This window comes from Rhinopithecus roxellana, chromosome 13 (assembly GCF_007565055.1).
Source record: "Rhinopithecus roxellana isolate Shanxi Qingling chromosome 13, ASM756505v1, whole genome shotgun sequence".
Classification (NCBI taxonomy): domain Eukaryota; kingdom Metazoa; phylum Chordata; class Mammalia; order Primates; family Cercopithecidae; genus Rhinopithecus; species Rhinopithecus roxellana.
The window spans coordinates 127,947,019-127,967,850 of NC_044561.1; the positions used below are offsets into that span (position 1 = coordinate 127,947,019).

At 44.0% G+C, this 20,832-nt stretch overlaps 1 protein-coding gene across 7 annotated transcripts in view; it reads left to right on the forward strand.

Annotated features, from left to right (window-relative positions):
- The window catches only part of ZNF217 (zinc finger protein 217), a 43,587-nt gene extending 24,462 nt beyond the window's left edge, over positions 1-19,125 (forward strand). For all 7 annotated transcript variants that reach the window (XM_030914619.1, XM_030914620.1, XM_030914621.1 and 4 more), the window contains 5 exons: positions 1,813-3,519; positions 6,874-6,990; positions 8,335-9,888; positions 14,387-14,519; positions 16,944-19,125. In XM_030914619.1, the coding sequence (XP_030770479.1) occupies positions 2,154-3,519; positions 6,874-6,990; positions 8,335-9,888; positions 14,387-14,496 (3,147 nt within the window). In that variant the 5' untranslated portion in view covers positions 1,813-2,153 and the 3' untranslated portion in view covers positions 14,497-14,519; positions 16,944-19,125. The remainder of the gene's footprint in view (positions 1-1,812; positions 3,520-6,873; positions 6,991-8,334; positions 9,889-14,386; positions 14,520-16,943) is intronic.
- The last annotated feature ends 1,707 nt before the right edge of the window (positions 19,126-20,832 follow it).

The window sequence follows — 20,832 nt, forward strand, 5'->3', positions numbered from 1 at the left end:
GACCTCAAATAAATGAGTCTTTGTTCTTGGCCAGGGAAAACGTTGTCAGAGTTTGATAACTGTTTTTCTAGGGTATGTGCTGTTATTCAGTTAAAATACTGCCTGGGATGCTGGCATTCACTAAATACTTGTTGAATAAGCAAATGAAACTTAAACATCTGTGTATAGAAACCTAAGTTGTCAGACTCATGTCCAAATATCACTTCACATTCTGATGAGCAGAGTAATTGAATATTCTTTTCAGTGTGTAGATCTATCCCCAGAATCACAGAATATTGGAACTGTAAAGGCCATCCTATAGTTTAACCAACTGCATTAAATACGTAATAGAAGGATGTGGTATGTGGCAGTGACAGCTTGAAGGTTGTGACTAGAACTCGGGTCTCTGGAGTGTTCTATTATATCACACCCAAGCTGGTCGGTCACCAGCCCATGTGTTGATCCTCCATTATGATTGCAACAAAGAAAAGACTTCAGGACATTCTTTCTTTTACCCTAATCCTTGATCTGCAGTCTTATTTAGAAAAGCTTAATGTTAAAGATCTAGTTCATTCAAAACTTAAGATAACAAGGAGTATGAGAATTTATTTCTGAGTGTAAAGGAGGAGATGTTTCCTTGCCTTCTCTGAACCTACAGGCCCTCCTTACTCTTTAAGGAAGTAGAGAGAGGGAGGAAAATAAAGTATGTTTTTGTTTTTTATGGTTACTTTGCTGGGAGTAGTTTGCATGCCTTTTGGTTTTCTTGGGTGGAATTAACTGACTTAAGTTTTAAGTAGTTGGGACTATTTAAAAACAATGCCTATCCAATGTTTGCCATAAAGGCAGAGGGTATTGGCTTTAGAAGTTAATTCTTCTCCAGGAGTGAAAAATTAGCTTCTAAACCAGAAGCAGCAGAGCTACATAAAGTAATTTTCCACCTGGCCAGTGCATGATGTGAAAGGTAGATTAAAAAACAAGAGGACCCATTTTCTGATGAAAGACTAAGCCCTGTTGAAACAGCCCTGTTTGAGGATTTTATTTTAAATCTATACATTCACAAAGGAGCTTTGTGTATGTCTTTCCCTATTTGTTGTTTGGACTAGGAAGCCCCACCCAGTGCTTGTTGAAGGCAGAAAGTTGTTGAAAGCAAGCCGGGATTTGAACAGTGGATTGAGGTTTGGAATATACAGTGAACCAGAATATATCAGGGTTCCCCTGCCCAAGATGAGGGACCATTCTGAGGTGTTTCATATTTCTTGAATGGGGATTTTAGGAAAAGTTTCTGTATTTCTGTGCTCATTTTGTTGGTCTCTGTATGTGCAATCTCTGAGGGTGTGTTTGGGCACTTAGATTTCTTGGATGCAGATTTGCTTGTATACAAAACATTGTAAATTGTTTTATATACACTGGATTTAAATTTTTTTAGTTTACTAAATTTTTTCATCTTAATTTTCACAGTTCTTACAGTCTTTAGATTTAGGAAGGCTGTTGATGGCATCCACATGTGCATCTTTAGTGACATTTAAAATGTGTTCAGCTGAGTTTAACCATTTCTGACCTAAAACTTGACATTTTAGATTTAAGTCAGTAAAGCACTGATTTAAACTGGATTTTAACTGGATGAAATTCTGATTTAATAAGTGTACTGACTGGATAAAATGCCAATGATTTAATTAACAAGCATGTTTAACAGGATGCTGTGTATATTAGTTAAAAGTGAAGCAATTGAATTAGGTATCTTCTCTGCTGCATGGAAAAGACCGTATGACTCACCCACACCAGCCTTCTCTTTGCTCTGAGTGTAGCTAACCATTTCTGTTTTTTTTCCTCTAGGGTTTGGAAATCCCTTGTCTCCAGGTTGCTGGGATTGACTTCTTGCTCAATTGAAACACTCATTCAATGGAGACAAAGAACTAATGCTTTGTGCTGATTCATATTTGAATCAAAGCATTGGGGAGTCTGTATGCCTTGTTTGTGGAAAGAACCAGTGACACCACCACTGAGCTTCCTAAAAGTTCCGAAGAAGTTAGAGGACTATACACTTTCTTTTGAACTTTTCTAATAAATATTTGTTCTGGTTTTTGAAGCCCAGAGCTGTTAGAGGGGTGAGTGACAAGTCTTACAAGTGGCCTTATTCCAACTCCAGAAATTCCCCAAGGGAACTTTGAGATTATATGCAATCGAAAGCAACAGGAAACATGCCAACTCAATCCCTCTTGATGTACATGGATGGGCCAGAAGTGATTGGCAGCTCTCTTGGCAGTCAGATGGAGATGGAGGACGCCATGTCAATGAAAGGGACCGCTGTTGTTCCATTCCGAGCTACGCAAGAAAAAAATGTCATCCAAATAGAGGGGTATATGCCCTTGGATTGCATGTTCTGCAGCCAGACCTTCACACATTCAGAAGACCTTAATAAACATGTCTTAATGCAACACCGGCCTACCCTTTGTGAACCAGCAGTTCTTCGGGTTGAAGCAGAGTATCTTAGTCCGCTTGATAAAAGTCAAGTACGAACAGAACCTCCTAAGGAAAAGAACTGCAAGGAAAATGAAGACTTCAGCTGTGAGGTATGCGGGCAGACATTTAGAGTCGCTTTTGATGTTGAGATCCACATGAGGACACACAAAGATTCTTTCACTTACGGGTGTAACATGTGCGGAAGAAGATTCAAGGAGCCTTGGTTTCTTAAAAATCACATGCGGACACATAATGGCAAATCGGGGGCCAGGAGCAAACTGCAGCAAGGCTTGGAGAGTCCGGCAACGATCAACGAGGTCGTCCAGGTGCACGCGGCTGAGAGCATCCCCTCTCCTTACAAAATCTGCATGGTTTGTGGCTTCCTATTTACAAATAAAGAAAATCTAATTGAGCACAGCAAGGTGCACACCAAAAAAACTGCGCTCGGTACCAGCAGCACGCAGACAGACTCGCCACAAGAAGGAATGTCGTCCTCCAGAGAAGACTTCCTGCGGTTGTTCAACTTGAGACCAAAATCTCACACTGAAACGGGGAAGAAGCTTGTCAAATGCATACCTCAGCTCGATCCGTTCACCACCTTCCAGGCTTGGCAGCTGGCTACCAAAGGAAAAGTTGCCATTTGCCAAGAAGAAGTGAAGGAATCGGGACAAGAAGGGAGCACCGACAACGATGATTCGAGTTCCGAGAAGGAGCTTGGAGAAAATAAGGGCAGTTGTACAGGCCTCTCGCAAGAGAAAGAGAAGTGCCGACCCTCCAACGGTGACGCGCCCTCCGTGGACGCGGATCCCAAGTTACCCAGCAGCAAGGAGAAGCCCACGCACTGCTCCGAGTGCGGCAAAGCTTTCAGAACCTACCACCAGCTGGTCTTGCACTCGAGGGTCCACAAGAAGGACCGGAGGGCTGGCGCGGAGTCGCCCACCATGTCTGTGGACGGGAGGCAGCCGGGGACATGCTCTCCTGACCTCGCCACCCCTCTGGATGAAAATGGAGCCATGGATCGAGGGGAAGGTGGTTCTGAAGATGGATCTGAGGATGGGCTTCCCGAAGGAATCCATCTGGGTAAGCTGCCCTGTCTCCCTCCCGTGCTGTTCCGCCTGTGTCTGTCTGTCTGTCTGTCTCCCCCCTCTTCCCATCTCTAGACAACGCTGGCCAGGAGTGGAGTTTGGAGAGGCAGAGTCAAATCCAGGCTCTTTTTGGTATCACTCTGTGTAAGCCATTTAACTTCTCAGGGCCTTAATTTTCTCATTTCTGTAATAACAGGGTTGAGTTAAAAGGTCTCCTTGTTCTGAAAATCTTGTGTGTGTGTTTTTTTTTTAAACGTTGAACGTTTTACTCAAAAAACACGCTTTTTTTTAAAAAATGTGCATCCAATCCAAATGCACTGCTTCTTAACTGGGATGATTTTGCTCCCAGTCAGTATCTGGCAATGTCTGGAGGCATTTTGGTTGTTATACTGTGTGTGGGGGTGTACAGTGCATGCACGTGTGCGTGTGCGCCTAGTGGCATCCAGTGGGCAGAGGCCAGGGACGCTGCTCAGTATGGTACAATGCACAGGACAGCCCCATCATCAAAGAATTATCTGGTCCCAAGTATCAATAGTTTCAACATTGAGAGACCCTAGCCTTCATGTAAGGTAAAACCTTATCTGGAGTGAATTTCCAGTGGTCATAAAAGGTACTGGGAGTGGCCGGGCGCAGTGGCTCAAGCCTGTAATCCCAGCACTTTGGGAGGCCGAGACGGGCGGATCACAAGGTCAGGAGATCGAGACCATCCTGGCTAACATGGTGAAACCCCGTCTCTACTAAAAATACAAAAAACTAGCCGGGCGAGGTGGCGGGCGCCTGTAGTCCCAGCTACTCCGGAGGCTGAGACAGGAGAATGGTGTAAACCCGGGAGGCGGAGCTTGCAGTGAGCTGAGATCCAGCCACTGCACTCTAGCCTGGGCGACAGAGCAAGACTCCGTCTCAAAAAAAAAAAAAAAAAAAAAAAAAAAAAAAAAAAAAAAAAAAAAAAAAAAAAGGTACTGGGAGTGATGATCAACAAGAGCCAGGAATATTATTTGGGCAGCCATTTGGTGCTGTCCGAAACCCTATCCTTTCTGTCTGGCAAGCTGGTATCCATTAATAGGTACCTCAGGAACCCAAATGATTTGTCATAAAATACAAGGAATGTGGGCACACCAAGACATTTTTAAGAAAGCTCATCTGGTCAGCAAAATTTTCAGTGTACTAATGGCATGTATAGAAACAGAAGGCAATCACTGAAGGCATGCTCACATAATATTCCTGAACCCTGGTGGGCGTTATCTAGGGCAAAGGATTCCACCTGTGTTTGGAGTTGTGCCCATCCTCATTGTAGCCAGAGCTGCTCCTATCAGAGTTTAATATTTTGTTTGAATAGAGGATCCTGCTGCTTCAAACAGTTGAAAAAGACGCCTGATGGGCAGACCATAATTGACAAGTGAATGATGAGAACATGAATTGGTCTTGGGGAAGCCTTTATTAAAGTGGTCCTCGGTTCAAACAAGTGCCTCCTCCTCTCAGTGTAACTTGGCTGTGTATGTGAATTCTTTGGAGAACTGTGTGTATGAGACCCACGGTGAATTTGCCCACACAGTTGATCGGACTCGAGTCCTTCACCTGCTCTTCAGGAGGTGCCAGTTCCTTTTCTGATCATGTGATTGACATGAGAACTGTAGTCTGTCTATCAAATCTTTAGAATGTTTTTGAGTTTCCTGGGACACAGGAAACCTAGCACTTAGCATACTACAAATCTGATGTCTTACTGGCATCATAAAAAGAGGCTTTAAACACAGACTCCAGTTAAGCTAAGTGGTTTCTGCTAGTGCCGGTACTGTGGTGAGGGCCTTGTGAGATGCCCCAGTGCCCTGAAAGAAATGAAGAGGCCGGTTTTGGTAGGTGGTGTGGAAAACACGGGCTAGATCATCAGGCAGGACCGAATGCCTGGCTGTGGGTGGAAGCACCACAGCTTGGCATTGAGTTCTCGTTCTACCACTGCATTGTTTTGTGACCAATTATGAGTTGCTTAACCTTTCTTTGCCACTATTTCCCTGTTTGCAAAATGGTTCATTGACCCTTGTCTTCCACCTCCCAAGGACAATTTGAATGGCCTATTTGTAAAAAGATCATAGTCCTTTAAAAAATATAACTGTAAAGTCAGAGGTGATGCTTGAAAGAGCAGAAACCAGGTAGATGTGGAAATGTCACGTCCTTTGTTCTAAAGAAAAGGCATTTCATAGCTTTTTGGATGTGACGCAACATACCATAAATCCTGACACATAGTTGGGAGTTGGAAATTGCAACAACAGCCAGTTATAAACCCAGCTAGTTTGGGTATAATTGTAAGAAAACAAAGCTGGCCATTCTGTATTTGGGGAATTGATTTTCCTAAACTTACATTATCTTAGTAGTCCGGATTTATCATATTGTACTATCAACCTGGCTTTTTTAAGATTTAAGAAGAGCAGGTAAAATTTTTTTTAAGTCTTTCTTTAGACTATAGATCAAGGGTGTCTCTGTCTTACAGGTGGATAGTCATATGATCTACAGTAAGGGGACATTTATTTAAAAGTTAAACATTCACATGTGTTGGAGTGGTATCTTAACGGCAGCACCTCTCAGTCTTTTGGAGGGCTGGTGTGTGTTTGAAGTTCTGTCCGCCTTCGAGTGGACTTCACTGATGCACGTGAGACATATTGTCCTATTGTCCTGCAGAGACTGAAGCCAAACACTGTGTCATTTAGGGACAGGTTTTCATTTGTCAGATCTGTTTCTCCCACAGGAGTGTTTGTGGACAATACAGCCTGCTTTCCAAAACTTTGCTAAATTTTGACAAACTTTCCTGGGTGCTTGCCCCATGCCAAACTTTCTTTTCTGTTAAAGATTAAGTTGTGCCTGCTGCCCTCTAGTGGTCACTTGTTTAATCATCTTAACCTTAAACGGCTTATTTTTCCCATGGAGGTTGGTGGTTTGTAATGGGCTCATTTTTCCAAATGATTCTGAAGAAGATCATTTTTCCCGCCAGTATGTATGTCCACCTTCGGTTTGCCAGATCCTGCCTGCTCACAGAGATACTGAGAACCGGAAGCTGCCCGGACAATTCAGTCTGTTAAATGATCTTTCTTGTGATTAAGGCAATCAAAGAACTGAATCTTTAATAGTGTACTCTGCTGTACCCAGAAAAAACAAAACAAAACCACGTTACAACACTCTGAAACTTCAGACAGCCTCAGAACAGCATTTGGTGTGTGTCTAGCCTTTTTGTTCTAACCCGGTGTTATATAAAAGAATTTTTTCATGCTTTCCAAAAATGTTTGTCAATATTTAAGTCAGCATGCGTTATTCACGTACTTCAGCTACCTTCTTATATAAATATTTCTGTTTTTCCTTTAAGATAAAAATGATGATGGAGGAAAAATAAAGCATCTTACATCTTCAAGAGAGTGTAGTTATTGTGGAAAGTTTTTCCGTTCAAATTATTACCTCAATATTCATCTCAGAACGCATACAGGTAAAGAACTTTTATATTTTTAACCATGCATTAGTTAAAAATTATGTAGTTACGGCCGGGCGCGGTGGCTCAAGCCTGTAATCCCAGCACTTTGGGAGGCCGAGACGGGCGGATCACGAGGTCAGGAGATCAAGACCATCCTGGCTAATACGGTGAAACCCCGTCTCTACTAAAAAATACAAAAAACTAGCCGGGCGAGGTGGCGGGCGCCTGTAGTCCCAGCTACTCGGGAGGCTGAGGCAGGAGAATGGCATGAACCCGGGAGGCGGAGCTTGCAGTGAGCTGAGATCTGGCCACTGCACTCCAGCCTGGGCAACAGAGCGAGACTCCGTCTCAAAAAAAAAAAAAAAAAAAAAATTATGTAGTTATCTATCTGATTTTTTTGGTGGTGGTGTTCAGATACTCTGCCAGATCCTTGGACTAGCTTAAGGATAAATATGTAGCATGTTGATTACAGCGGTTATTATTATTCTTTTAGTGCCATTGTAATTTGAGCCATTGTTCTTATTTGAAGTTCATTTCTTTTTTGTCTTTTGAGATGGAGTCTTGCTCTGTCACCTAGGCTGGAGTGCAGTGGTGCAATCTCGGCTCACTGCAGCCTCCGCCTCCCTGGTTCAAGCAGTACTTCTGCCTCAGTCTCCCCAGTAGCTGGGATTACAGGCGCCTGGCAACACACTTGGCTAATTTCTGTATTTTTAGTAGAGATGGGGTTTCACCATGCTGGCCAGGCTGGTTTCGAACTCCTGACCTCAAGTGATCCACCCACCTTGGCCTCCCACTGGGATTACAGGCGTGAGCCACCACGCCTGGACAAAGTTCATTTGTTTAGTTTATGACTGCTGTATCCTGACTCTCATCTTATTAAAACTACAATATTTTAAAATGCTGCATCTTATGTCTTTATGATTGAGAATGAAATGAGAATCTATTTAGTAGTCTTGAGATTGTGGAAGGAGCTATGACATCATGGTGTAGGAGGCTGTGTAGATTTGAAATGTCATCTCTTCCACTTACTATCTGTGCACCCTTGGGCAAGTGATTTAACCTTTTGGTGCTTGTAGTTTTCTTCACTGTAAAAGTGGAATAATACCTATTTCCTTAGGGCTATTAGGAAGATTAAATGAGTTAGAAGTGTTGCTGTTAATTCTTCTACGGAAGATAGGTATTCACAATTTCAAATATTCATTACAGTAAGGGTGATAAAGAACTGATAAGAAATACTTTGTGATAGCAGATAGAGAAAGCAAATGGAGGAAAGAAGCCTGTTTTCTCAGTAAATAGCCGTTTGCTCTCTTTAAGTGCTTTTGGTACACTTCTATAATAAAGTGCCATTTCTTGCCTTAGGTGAAAAACCATACAAATGTGAATTTTGTGAATATGCTGCAGCGCAGAAGACATCTCTGAGGTATCACTTGGAGAGACACCACAAGGAGAAGCAAGCCGATGCTGCTGCTGAAGTTAAGAGTGACGGCAAAAATCAGGACGCTGAAGATGCACTGTTAACCGCTGACAGTGCGCAAACCAAAAATTTGAAAAGATTTTTTGATGGTGCCAAAGATGTTACAGGCAGTCCACCTGCAAAGCAGCTTAAGGAGATGCCTTCTGTTTTTCAGAATGTTCTGAGCAGCGCTGTCCTCTCACCAGCACACAAAGATACTCAGGATTTCCATAAAAATGCAGCTGATGACAGTGCTGATAAAGTGAATAAAAACCCTACCGCTGCTTACCTGGACCTGTTAAAAAAGAGATCAGCAGTTGAAACTCAGGCAAATAACCTCATCTGTAGAACCAAGGCGGATGTTACTCCTCCTCCGGACGGCAGTACCACCCATAACCTTGAAGTTAACCCCAAAGAGAAGCAAACGGAGACTGCAGCTGACTGCAGATACAGGCCAAGTGTGGATTGTCACGAAAAACCTTTAAATTTATCCCTGGGGGCTCTTCACAATTGCCCGGCAATTTCTTTGAGCAAAAGTTTAATTCCAAGTATCACCTGTCCATTTTGTACCTTCAAGACATTTTATCCAGAAGTTTTAATGATGCACCAGAGACTGGAGCATAAATACAATCCTGACGTTCATAAAAACTGTCGAAACAAGCCCTCGCTTAGAAGTCGACGTACCGGGTGCCCGCCAGCGTTGCTGGGAAAAGATGTGCCTCCCCTCTCTAGTTTCTGTAAACCCAAGCCGAAGTCTGCTTTCCCAGCGCAGTCTAAATCCCTGCCATCTGCGAAGGGGAAGCAGAGCCCTCCTGGGCCAGGCAAGGCCCCTCTGACTTCAGGGATAGACTCTAGCACTTTAGCCCCAAGTAACCTGAAGTCCCACAGACCACAGCAGAATGTGGGGGTCCAAGGGGCCGCCACCAGACAACAGCAATCTGAGATGTTTCCTAAAACCAGTGTTTCCCCTGCACCGGATAAGACAAAAAGACCTGAGACAAAATTGAAACCTCTCCCAGTAGCTCCTTCTCAACCCACCCTCGGCAGCAGTAACATCAATGGTTCCATCGACTACCCTCCCAAGAACGACAGCCCGTGGGCACCTCCAGGAAGAGACTATTTCTGTAATCGGAGTGCCAGCACCACTGCAGCAGAATTTGGTGAACCTCTTCCAAAAAGACTGAAGTCCACCGTGGTTGCCCTTGATGTTGACCAGCCTGGGGCCACTTACAGAAGAGGCTATGACCTTCCCAAGTACCACATGGTCAGAGGCATCACCTCACTGTTACCGCAGGACTGCGTGTATCCGTCGCCAGCGCTGCCTCCCAAACCGAGGTTCCTGAGCTCCAGCGAGGTCGATTCTCCAAATGTGCTGACGGTTCAGAAGCCCTACGGTGGCTCCGGGCCGCTTTATACTTGTGTGCCTGCTAGTAGTCCAGCATCCAGCTCGACGTTAGAAGGTATTGCATGAGGGGTAGTGTGTTTAAATGGCAGTGATGCCTACGGTGACTAACAGCTAATCCATGCATTCTCCTTGGAGATGGTACCAATCCCAAGGGTCGGGGGTGGGCAGCACAGAGTTCTTGGGGGTCACGGAGAGAAGCATTCTTAGATACGGCAGTGGTTTGTGGTCCTCCAAAGCTTACTTAACTCTGTGGGTTGAACTCTCGCCCTGAATATTTTATTCTTTTTTTTTTGAGACAGAGTCTCGCTCTGTCACCCAAACTGGAGTGCAGTGGCCGGATCTCAGCTCACTGCAAGCTCCGCCTTTTCGGGTTCACGCCATTCTCCTGCCTCAGCCTCCCGAGTAGCTGGGACCACAGGCGCCCGCCACCTCGCCCGGCTAGTTTTTTGTATTTTTTAGTAGAGACGGGGTTTCACCGTGTTAGCCAGGATGGTCTCGATCTCCTGACCTCGTGATCCGCCCGTCTCGGCCTCCCAAAGTGCTGGGATTACAGGCTTGAGCCACCGTGCCCGGCCTATTTTATTCTTTTTAATTGTTTAGTCTTATTTTATTTTTAGAGAAAGGGTCTTGCTCCGTCATCCAGGTTGGAGTGCAGTGGTGTAATCATAGCTTACTGTACTCTGGAATTCTTGGGTTCAAGAGATCCTCCTGCCTCAGCTTCCCAAGTAGCTGAGACTGTATGTGCTGCTACCATGCACAGCTGATTGTTCAATTTTTTTTTTGTAGAGATGGAGTTGCCCAGGCTGGTCTTGAACTCCTGGCCTCAGGTGATCCTCCTGCGTTGGCCTTCCAAGTAATCTGAGACTACAGATGCACTCCACCACGCTTGGCTAACTTAAATTTATTTTTTTGTGAGACAGGGATTTGCTTTGTTGCCTAGGCTGGTCTGAAACCCCTGGCCTCAAGTGATCCTCCTGCCTCGGCCTCCCAGAATGCCAGGATTACAGGCGTGAGCCACCATACCCAGCCTTACTCTTGAGTAATTTTTCTTGTTCATTTTATTTTTCTGTTGTGGGAGTGATCATGGAAACAGCGGGTGAGAACACTGGTCTATCTAGTCCATTCTTGTCTTGCTGTTGAAATTCCAGATGCAGCCAATTTAGGCCCCAGCTTGCCTCACTTCATCGCAGCCCTTTTTCTTCCTTTGCACATTTATGGCGTGCTCAGTAGTCACTGCCAATCCACCTGGAGTTGCGGGGTTTTTTTTGTTTTGTTTTGTTTTCTTGAGATGAGTTTCGCTCTTGTTGCCAAGGCTGGAGTGCAGTGGCTTGATCTCAGCTCACTGCAAGCTTCGCTTCCCGGGTTTACGCCATTGTCCTGCCTCAGCCTCCCGAGTAGCTGGGACTACAGGCGCCCGCCACCTCACCCGGCTAGTTTTTGTTTTTTTGTTTAGAGACGGGGTTTCACGGTGTGAGCCAGGATGGTCTCGATCTCCTGACCTCGTGATCCACCCATCTCGGCCTCCCAAAGTGTTGGGATTACAGGCTTGAGCCACCACGCCCGGCCCCAGCTAATTCTTATATTTTTAGTAGAGACAGTTTCAGCACCTGCGCCAGGCTGGTCTTGAACTCCTGACCTCAGGCGATGCGCCGTCCTTGGCCTCCCAAAGTACTGGGATTACAGGTGTGAGTCACCACGCCCAGCCTGGGGGTTCTTCCTCGGGTGTTTTACCACTCCCTGCTGGCCTGTAAACTTCTTAAGAGCAGAAACCACGTTTTACATGTACACTTCACGTCACATGCTTCCCACACAGGGCAGAATGGGGGGGCGCCCAGTAAGTGGTTTTGTGAACCGTTAAATGGTCTTGTGAACCGTTATGCTGTTAAATGTCATCAGCCCTCCATATCCTTGGGTTGTGCCTCAGTGGATTCAACCAGCTGTGGGACTGAAATATTTCAGGGGAAAATGGGATGGTTTCATCTGTACTGAACATCTGTGGATTTCCTTTTCTTGTCCATATTACCTAGATAATACAGTGTAACAACTATTTACATAGCATTTACTTCATATTAGGTGTTATAAATAATGAAGGAGATGATTTTTTTTTTGTTTTTTGAGATGGAGTATTGCTCTGTTGCCCAGGCTGGAGTGCAGTGGCATGATCTCAGTTCACTGCAGCCTCCACCTCCTGGGTTCAAGCAGTTCTCCTGCCTCAGCCTCCCAAGTAGTTTGGATACAGGCACCCGCCACCACGCCAGGCTAATTTTTGTATTTTTAGTAGAGATGGCATTTCGCCATGTTGGTCAGGCTGGGCTCGAACTACTGACCTTAGGTGATCCACCCGTATCTCCTTCACAAAGTGCTGGGATTACAGGTATGAGCCACCATGCCCGGCAATGTAGAGATGATTTAAAGTATATGGGAGGGGCTGGATGTGGTGGCTCACGTCTGTAATCCCAGTGCTTTGGGAGGCTGAGGTGGGCAGCTCGATTGAGGCCAGGAATTTGACCAGCCCGGCCAACATTGGCGAAAACCCGCCTCTACTAAAAATACAAAAATTGGCTAGGTGTGGTGGCGGGCACCTGTAATCTGAGCTGTTTGGGAGGCTTAGGCATGAGAGTTGTTTGGAATCAGGGATGCAGAGGTTGCAGTGAGTAAGTCTAGATTGTGCCACTGCACTTTAGCGTGGGCTAAAAAGCGAGACTCTGTCTCAGAAAAAAAGTATATGCGAGGATGTGCATAGGTTACACTCCAAATACTACAAATTAATAGTACTACAAGGCCGGGCGTGGTGGCTCACGCCTGTAATCCCAGGACTTTGGGAACCAGCCTGACCAACATGGAGAGACCTCATCTCTGGTAACAATACAAAATTAGATGGATGTGGTGGCATGTGCCTGTAATCCCAGCTACTCGGGAGGCTGAGGCAGGAGAATCACTTGAAACCCGGGAGGCGGAGGTTGTGGTGAGCTGAGATTGTGCCATTGCACTCCAGCCTGGGGGACAGAGTGAGACTCCCATCTCAAAAAAAAAAAAATTGTACTGTAAATACTATGAATACTGCAAATATGATGCTTTTATATTCAGAACCTGAGCATCCATGGATTTTGGTATCTGTTGGTGGGGCAGGGGCCGGGGGGTGGTCCTGGAGCCAGTGCCCTTCGGATAATTAGAGACAACTGTTATAAATTTGAAACCAGCCTTACTTTCCCCGTAGGTACATTGTTGACCTTATAATGACTGGGGTTTTCCCCATGGAAACGTGTCCTGGTGGCGTCACTTCGTACAGGCGTCTGGCACATACCTGTGTGTGTAAAAAAGTAGCTCAGTGGTCAGGAGATCGAGACCATCCTGGCTAACACGGTGAAACCCCGTCTCTACTAAAAACTACAAAAAACTAGCTGGGCGACGTGGTGGCGCCTGTAGTCCCAGCTACTCGGGAGGCTGAGGCAGGAGAATGGCATGGCGTGAACCTGGGAGGCGGAGCTTGCAGTGAGCTGAGATCCGGCCACAGCACTCCAGCCTGGGTGACAGAGCGAGACTCCGTCTCAAAAAAAAAAAAAAAAAAAAAAAAAAAAGTAGCTCAGTGTCCCAGGGATGTCTTCCCCTTGGCAAACTTGATCAAACCACAGCGGCTTCCTTTATCAGACAGAGGCTCTGCTGGTTTGTGCTCCCCAAGGAGACGGAATTGGTTTTACACATTTCAGTTTGTGTTAGTTTCAAACTGAGGCTTCTGTGTGGTGACAACACTCTATCAAGATTTGCTTGATGCTGATTGGTTCGGTAGAGATAGCAAATTAAAAAACAATTGCTTTCACACACTTCAGTAGATTTTATAAAAATTGTGATGACATAGTAATTTTTACTGCCTTTTGGTTAAAAAGGTTCGTTTTCCCCCCCATGGTGCTTAAAATGGACGGGAATCAAAACTTTGTCCTAAAGGGGGAAAGGCTCTGTGTATTGCAAGTCAGATCCTCCTTTTTTTTCTCCCCCCTGCCCCTTCTTTGAGACAGGGTCACACTCTGTTGCCCAGGTTGGAGTGCAGTGGTGTAATCATGGCTCCCTGCAGCCTTGACCTCTGGGGCTCAGGCAATCCTTCCGTCCTTCCGTCTCGGCCTCCTGAGTAGCTGGGACTAAAGGTGCATGCCACCCTACCGAGCTACTTTTTTATTTTTAGTAGAGAAGAGGTCTCACCATGTTGCCCAGGCTGACAAATCCCCTTTTAAATGATTAAAAAAAAAGAAGCAACACTTTTACATAGTTTGGTTCATGATGCATATAGGTTTCAAGTATTTTGTGATACCATTTTTTAATTCTTTTTAATTCTTTCTAGTGACAATTTTAGTTTTAGTGACATCAACCACATTTGTGCTAACAAGTGTCATAAACACAATTCAGCTGTAACTGAAAACTCGCATGCCACTATGTGACTTATGTGTTGTGATTACATTATCAGTGTCAGGAATTTTGAAAACGGATTTTCTACAACCTATACACATCTTACCTAATTGTTTGACCTTAACTCTAAATTTTTTTTTTTCTTTCCCAATCAGGAAAAAGGCCTGTGTCATATCAACACTTATCTAACAGCATGGTACAAAAGAGAAACTATGAGAATTTTATTGGGAATGCACATTATCGACCAAATGACAAAAAAACTTGATTCACTAATTTGGGGGAAAAAAGGTGAGCATATGTTTCAATTAAAAACACTGAATTGGCTGAGCGCGGTGGCCATTTGGGAGGTCAGGGCAGGCAGATCACCTGAGGTCAAGCATTTGAGACCGGCTTGGCCAACATGGTGAAACCCGTCTGTACTAAAAATACACAAATTAGCCGGGTGTGGTGGCGGGTACCTGTAGTCCCAGCTACTCAGAAAGCTGAGGCAGGAAAACCGCTTGAACAACCCAGGAGGCGGACGTTGCAGATTGCAGATTGTGCCACTGCAGTCTATCCTGGGTGACAGAGCAAGACTCTGTCTTAAAAAAAAGAGGGGGGTGGGGATTGAGTTTACTTGATTGGAAATAAGCAGTTAACTTGTCTAATATAGTGTAACAAAATTGTTTCTAAGTTTGATTTTGATTTTTTTTGGTGTTTAAAATTAGAGTCCTCAGGATCTTTGGATATTAGTGAAAATAATAGGAAAAACAGTCATGGTGACTGGAATTTACTGAGCATTTACTTTGTGCTAGGCATTGAATGAAGTGTTTTATAATCAAGATTTCATTTAATTCTGTTGCAGCAGAGGGCTTAGGTAAGGGATGAGCAAACTAGCTTTTCACCCATCGTCATCAGTAAAGTTTTATTGGAACATGACCATGCCCATCTGTTAACATACGGTCTGTAGCTACCTCCTTGCTGCAGCAGCAGAGTTGGGCAGCTGTGACAGACCATGTGGCCTGCAAAGCTGAAACTATTTACTGTCTGGCCCTTTACAGAAAAAGTTGGTGACCTAGCATTAGGAGGTATTGTGCATGCTTTTCAGATGAGACCAAGGCGTGGATTATGCAGTTTGCTCAAAGCCTCCCTCTTGTCTGTGAGAGGCAGGAGCCTGGTTTTTGTCCTAGGTCTGCAAAGATCCAGGTTCTGTGCCCAATGTTCTAGGTTAAGAGCTTGTTCAAAGACTTGGCAAGTCCTTATCTGTTGGAGGAGAACTGGGACAGGAGCAAGTATGTGAGCATGCGGTTCACATGTTTATGGTCTGATTGTAGTGCACTCCCGTCCCATAAGGCTCAAGTTAGTAGTATCAGAATTATATGTGTTGGTTTTGTTAGTTTATATTTAGTTAATTAGCTCGGGCAGAAGGTGTGATGTCTGTGTACAGGTTATACTATGACTCATGCAACAATAAGGTTAAATGGAAAGCTTAGGGCTCACACGCAGATTTAGTTATTTCTCAGATAACTCTTGTCCCGTAAAACCATCACTGTATATTCATTGAGCAGGCTCTTTACTGAGTGCCTACTGGCTGCTAGAATACAAAGATGAAAAGATGCTCGTGGTCCAGGATGGAATTTCTGTCATTTTTTCACTGGGACTCACATGGGAAACGAGATGACGTTCTCCCTGGGCAACATGAGCCTTACACAGTTCTGCAGCCTTTTCTCCTACTTAGGATAATAGATGAAGAACACGAGGGAGCAAAGCTTTGTCATCACAGGATTAAGATTCAGTCCACTCTATATTAAAACATAAAAAATAACGTATGAATTATAAGGAGCAGATTTTCGTAGCAGGTTACTTGCAACATCCATTACGACTGATAAGTGGTAGCAAATGGCCATGCTCCTTTATCTGGAGCTGGTGTCTCTCTGGGAGCTCTGAGCTTCTCTGCTTCTGTTTCCTTCATCTGGAGAACTGCCTGCCTGCATTGTCTTTGCTTTTCAACCTCTTCTTTCTGATCCTAAGGACCAGCTCACGTACTGGTTTTGTTTGTTTGAGACAGGGTCTGGAGTGCAGTGGCGCGATCTTGGCTCACTGCAGCCTCAAACTCCTGCGCCCAAGCAGTCCTCCCACCGCAGCCTCCTGAGTAGCTGGGATTTTCCTGTGCATGGCAATCGCCTTTTACTCAATTCTGATTCTTGGTTAAGTCATCTCAGTTAAATTACTAAAAGTAGCTCCAAAGTTTGCAGCATTATCTAATTAGTTATTCTCCTAATACATTCATGGCAAAAGTTGAACTTAAATAGAACCCAGGGTTGGGCGCAGTGGTTCATGCCTGTAATCCCAGCACTTTGGGAGGCCGCGGTGGGCGGATCACTTCAAGTCAGGAGTTCAAGACCAGCCTGGCCAACATGGTAAACCCGTCTCTACTAAAAATACAAAAAAATTAGCCGGGTGTGGTGGCGCATGCCTGTAGTCCCAGCTGCTTTGGAGGCTGAGACAGGAGAATTGCTTGAACCTGGGAGGTGGAGGTTGCAGTGAGCCAAGATTGTGCCGCTGTACTCCAGCCTGGGCGACAGAGCGAGACTCCATCTCGAAAACAGCAAACAGAACCCATTGCATTTCTATGTCAATTTGGTTCTATTTATTATATTTTTTTAAATAAATAATTTTCTAAACTGTATTCATTTTTGATCTTAATCATTTAAAAAATGTTTTTTTCCTTAGGTCTTGGTGGATGTCAGTGCTTACTCTCCATGAAATTAAATTTTACTTCATCCTTTGAGAAGCGAATGGTGAAAGCTACTGAAATAAGCTGTGATTGTACTGTACATAAAACATATAAGGAATCTGCAAGGAACACTACAGTTTTGTAAAGTTGTTCTGTTAACTTTTGTACCAAATAGCAATAAAAACTAGTTGGAACAGTTGGAACCTACACACATGGGGACTGGAAATCTCTATTTTGTCCCTGAATAATATTTTTTTTAGAATCGACCAAATAAGAAGTGGAATTTTTGCATACTTGAGCGCTGCTGAAAAGAAATCATTTGGGTGGGGTGGGGTGGGATGGGGGAAAAGTATATAATGCTTGCACCTCAGGTAAAAATCTGTAAATATCTTAAGTTGTAAACCTGCTTGTTCAAATACTGTGTGTATTCCTTTTCTCTAATACAGCTCATCACTTGGAGCAGTTTCTGCTATTGTGCTTTCATTTAAAATGTATTTTTTTTTTAAACTGTCAATGATTTTGTATTATGTTGAATCCTCCGAAATCTATTGTTGTCTTAAAATTGTTAAAGTATTGACCCTCTATGATACACGTGCTGCAGATATTGAGTCAGCCATTTGGAAGTTGGCATTTTATTGCAACTTTCAGCATCTCAGCTGGGGAAGACGCCTTCTTCCTCGCCTCTCCAGGTTGTCCTGGAACCTCCAGAATCCTTGACTGAGGGGCTTGGGATGGCTTGTAGGATTTTTAAGAGAGTGTGTCTACAGAGAAGCGTTTTCCCTGTAGGGCAGCCACACATTGTGTAAACATAAGAAACTGTATGTGCAGTTATTTATATTTGTTTCTATCAATCACTTTCGTTGGAAGATTCAGTGGGGGGGGGGGTGCCTAAATTAGTATATAAAAACAAAAATGGTAAATTATACCTGTGAATTGCAGATATTGGGGAACAGTTTTAAGGGAAATCCTTGGGGAAACATTTTAGGTTTGTATTTGGTAGTCTTAATGTATCTGGCATTTGGGTGAACTGTGGACATTAACTAGAGTTGATTATAGACACATTGATTCTGAATAAGGAACTGCTGGCCGAGCCTCCTGGGAGTCTAGAAAGAGAAAATCTGTTTCTAGACCTCAGTTATCTTCCCATTTTTGGTTGTTATGAAGCAGTAGCATTTTTCTCAGTGCACATGCAATTTGGGTTTTAGAGAAGATGGCCACCAGCTGGCTTCCTAGATATTTTAAACTTTTGTTCTTTAATGTGCTGTCCATGATTATTAGTACATGGGCGTAGTGACCACAAAATATTTTATTAAGAAACTTTTTCAAAAATAAATTTGCACTGTTCATTTTTCTGGCCTCGCTGTTCTCCATAGAGCAAGGGTAAAGTCCTAGAAGATTTTTTTTTTTCTTTTTAAATTATGCAACGTAAGATGTCCTCCTTGATAGAAGTCTTAGCTCCTGTGTGACAAGGGAGAAGTGATTTGAGATCAGTCTGCTGGCGTTGCAATGAAGTGCTTTGTATCAGGAAAGTGTACACTATTGACCTTTTTTCCTGTTCACAAGCTGAGCCATATGTACATAATCTAGATTTTGTTTTCATAGTTTTGCACTTTTATAGCCTATTTTTGAAGATTAACACATTTGCAAGGTGATTGACTCAATCTTTGCCTAATCCAATGAGTGTTACAGAGAGCTTGCTGTGACTAGAACCATAAATCTTAAAAGGGGGTATGTGATAATAGAGGGCTGGAATTTAAACCTGTATTTAAAAAAAAGAAATCACCAAATCTATTTGAAAACAAGTCAATTTGTGTTATGCTGGAGTTTTTTGGGCTTTCAGATTTCTCTCTTTAACCACATTTCTGAATGTATGAAAATACCAATTATTTTCCTACAGCCCTTTGTACTTCAAAATATGTTTTTGTGTCCATCAGTATTAACTATTGGTATACTACTGGTTTTATATGTTTTTTTTTCTTTGAGACAACAGTACATATAATAGAGGTACAATTCGTTGGATTTTGTTTATGTATTTATTTCATTCCAGTTTGATTTATTTTAATTGTTGATACTTAAGTTGTCAAACAGTAGACATTACTTGTTTTATTTATGATATATTTCAGCTTAAAGTTATGTTATTATATGTGGAAGTGTAAATATAGATTTGGTGTTTTGCAATCTTGAGTTCTAGTGTTTATTGTGTTTCTGGTTTCTCATTTTGTTTTATTTAACTTTTAAATTTTCTTTCTTTCTTTTCCCCCTTGCCCTTCTCCTTCCCCTTCTTCCCCTTCCCCTTCTTCCCCTTCCCCTTCCCCTCCTTTCCCTTCCCTTCCCTCTTTTCTTTTTTGAGATGTGCTCTCGCTCTTTCACCCAGGCTGGAGTGCAGTGGTGCAATCACGGCTCACTGCAGCCTTGAACCCCTGGGCTCAACTGATCCTGCAGCTCTCAGCCTCCCGAGTAACAAGCATCATACCTGGCTTGTAAACAGAATCTTAAGGCAGCACGTGACTCAGCCTGTAATCCCAGCACTTCGGGAAGACGAGCTGGGTGGATCACTTGAGGTCAGGAGTTGGAGACCAGCCTGGCCAACATGGTGAAACCCCATCTCTACTAAAAAATACAAAAATTAGCTGGGTGTGGTGGTGAACACCTGTGGTCCTAGTTACTCAAGAGGCTAAAGCATGAGAAATCGCTTGAACCTGGGAGGCAAAGGTTACAGTGAGCTGAAATTGCGCCAGTGCACTCCAGCCTGGGCGACAAGAGCGAGACTCCATCTCAAAAGCAAAAACACACACTTTTTTTTTGGAGATAGGGTCTTTCTTGCCCAGGCTGGAATGCACTGGCACGATCTTGCCTTGCTGCCACCTCTGCCTCCTGGATTCAAGAGATCCTGCCTCAGCTTCCAAAGTAGCTGGGATTACAGCCATGCGCCACCACACCCCGCTAATTTTTGTATTTTTAGTAGAGACGGGTTTTGCCATGTTGGTCAGGCTGGCCTTGAACTCCTGACCTCAAGTGATCTGCCCACTTCGGCCTCCCAAAGTGCTGGGATTACAGGCGTGAGCCACCGCGCCCGCGTCTATACACTTGATATGTTGAGAGCATGTGGTCATCATTCTGATGCCTCCAGTCTCTTGGTTTTGATCAGTGGGAGTTCCAAGTTGGCCCAGTGTTTGCAGGACAACAGTCTGAAGGCTGCGTAACTTTTTGTTATCTGTAATCCCAGCACTTTGGGAGGCTGAGGTGGGCCAATCACCTGAGGTCATGTGTTTCAGACCAGCTTGACCAACATGGTGAAACCCCATCTCTACTAAAATACAACAATTAACCGGGTGTGGTGGCTGGTGCCTGTAATCCCAGCTACTGGGGAGGCTGAGACAGGACAGTTGCTTGAACCCGGGAGGCAGAGGTTGCAGTGAGCCGAGATTGCACCACTGCACTCCAGCCTGATCTACAGAGCGAGACTCAGTCTCTAAAAACAGACAAAACCCCCAAAACAAAACCCAAGATGTTCCAAATCCCACCTGTACTGACCCACACCTGGGAACTTGTTTATCCGAGGATCCCGGGTTCTTTTTATGGGAAGCGGTAATCGGCGATTTGGGCGCAAGGGGTGCTTAGTCCTACCTGGGTGGTTGTGCTCCTGGCCTTTTTAATGCAGGGAAAAACATTATCAAAAAGGAAACCTCAGTGAATTATACTGCCATTTTGTTTTAGAGTTTTCTTTGTTGTTTGATTTTCTGAAAAGCTGGGTTACCTGGCTTTAACCTGTATATAACAAACAGTGTCAATGTTATTACTCATATCACTGCCCAGTGAACTTTTCAGATTTTTTTTTTGAGACAGTCTCACTGTCTCCCAGGCTGGAGTGCAGTGACAAGCTCC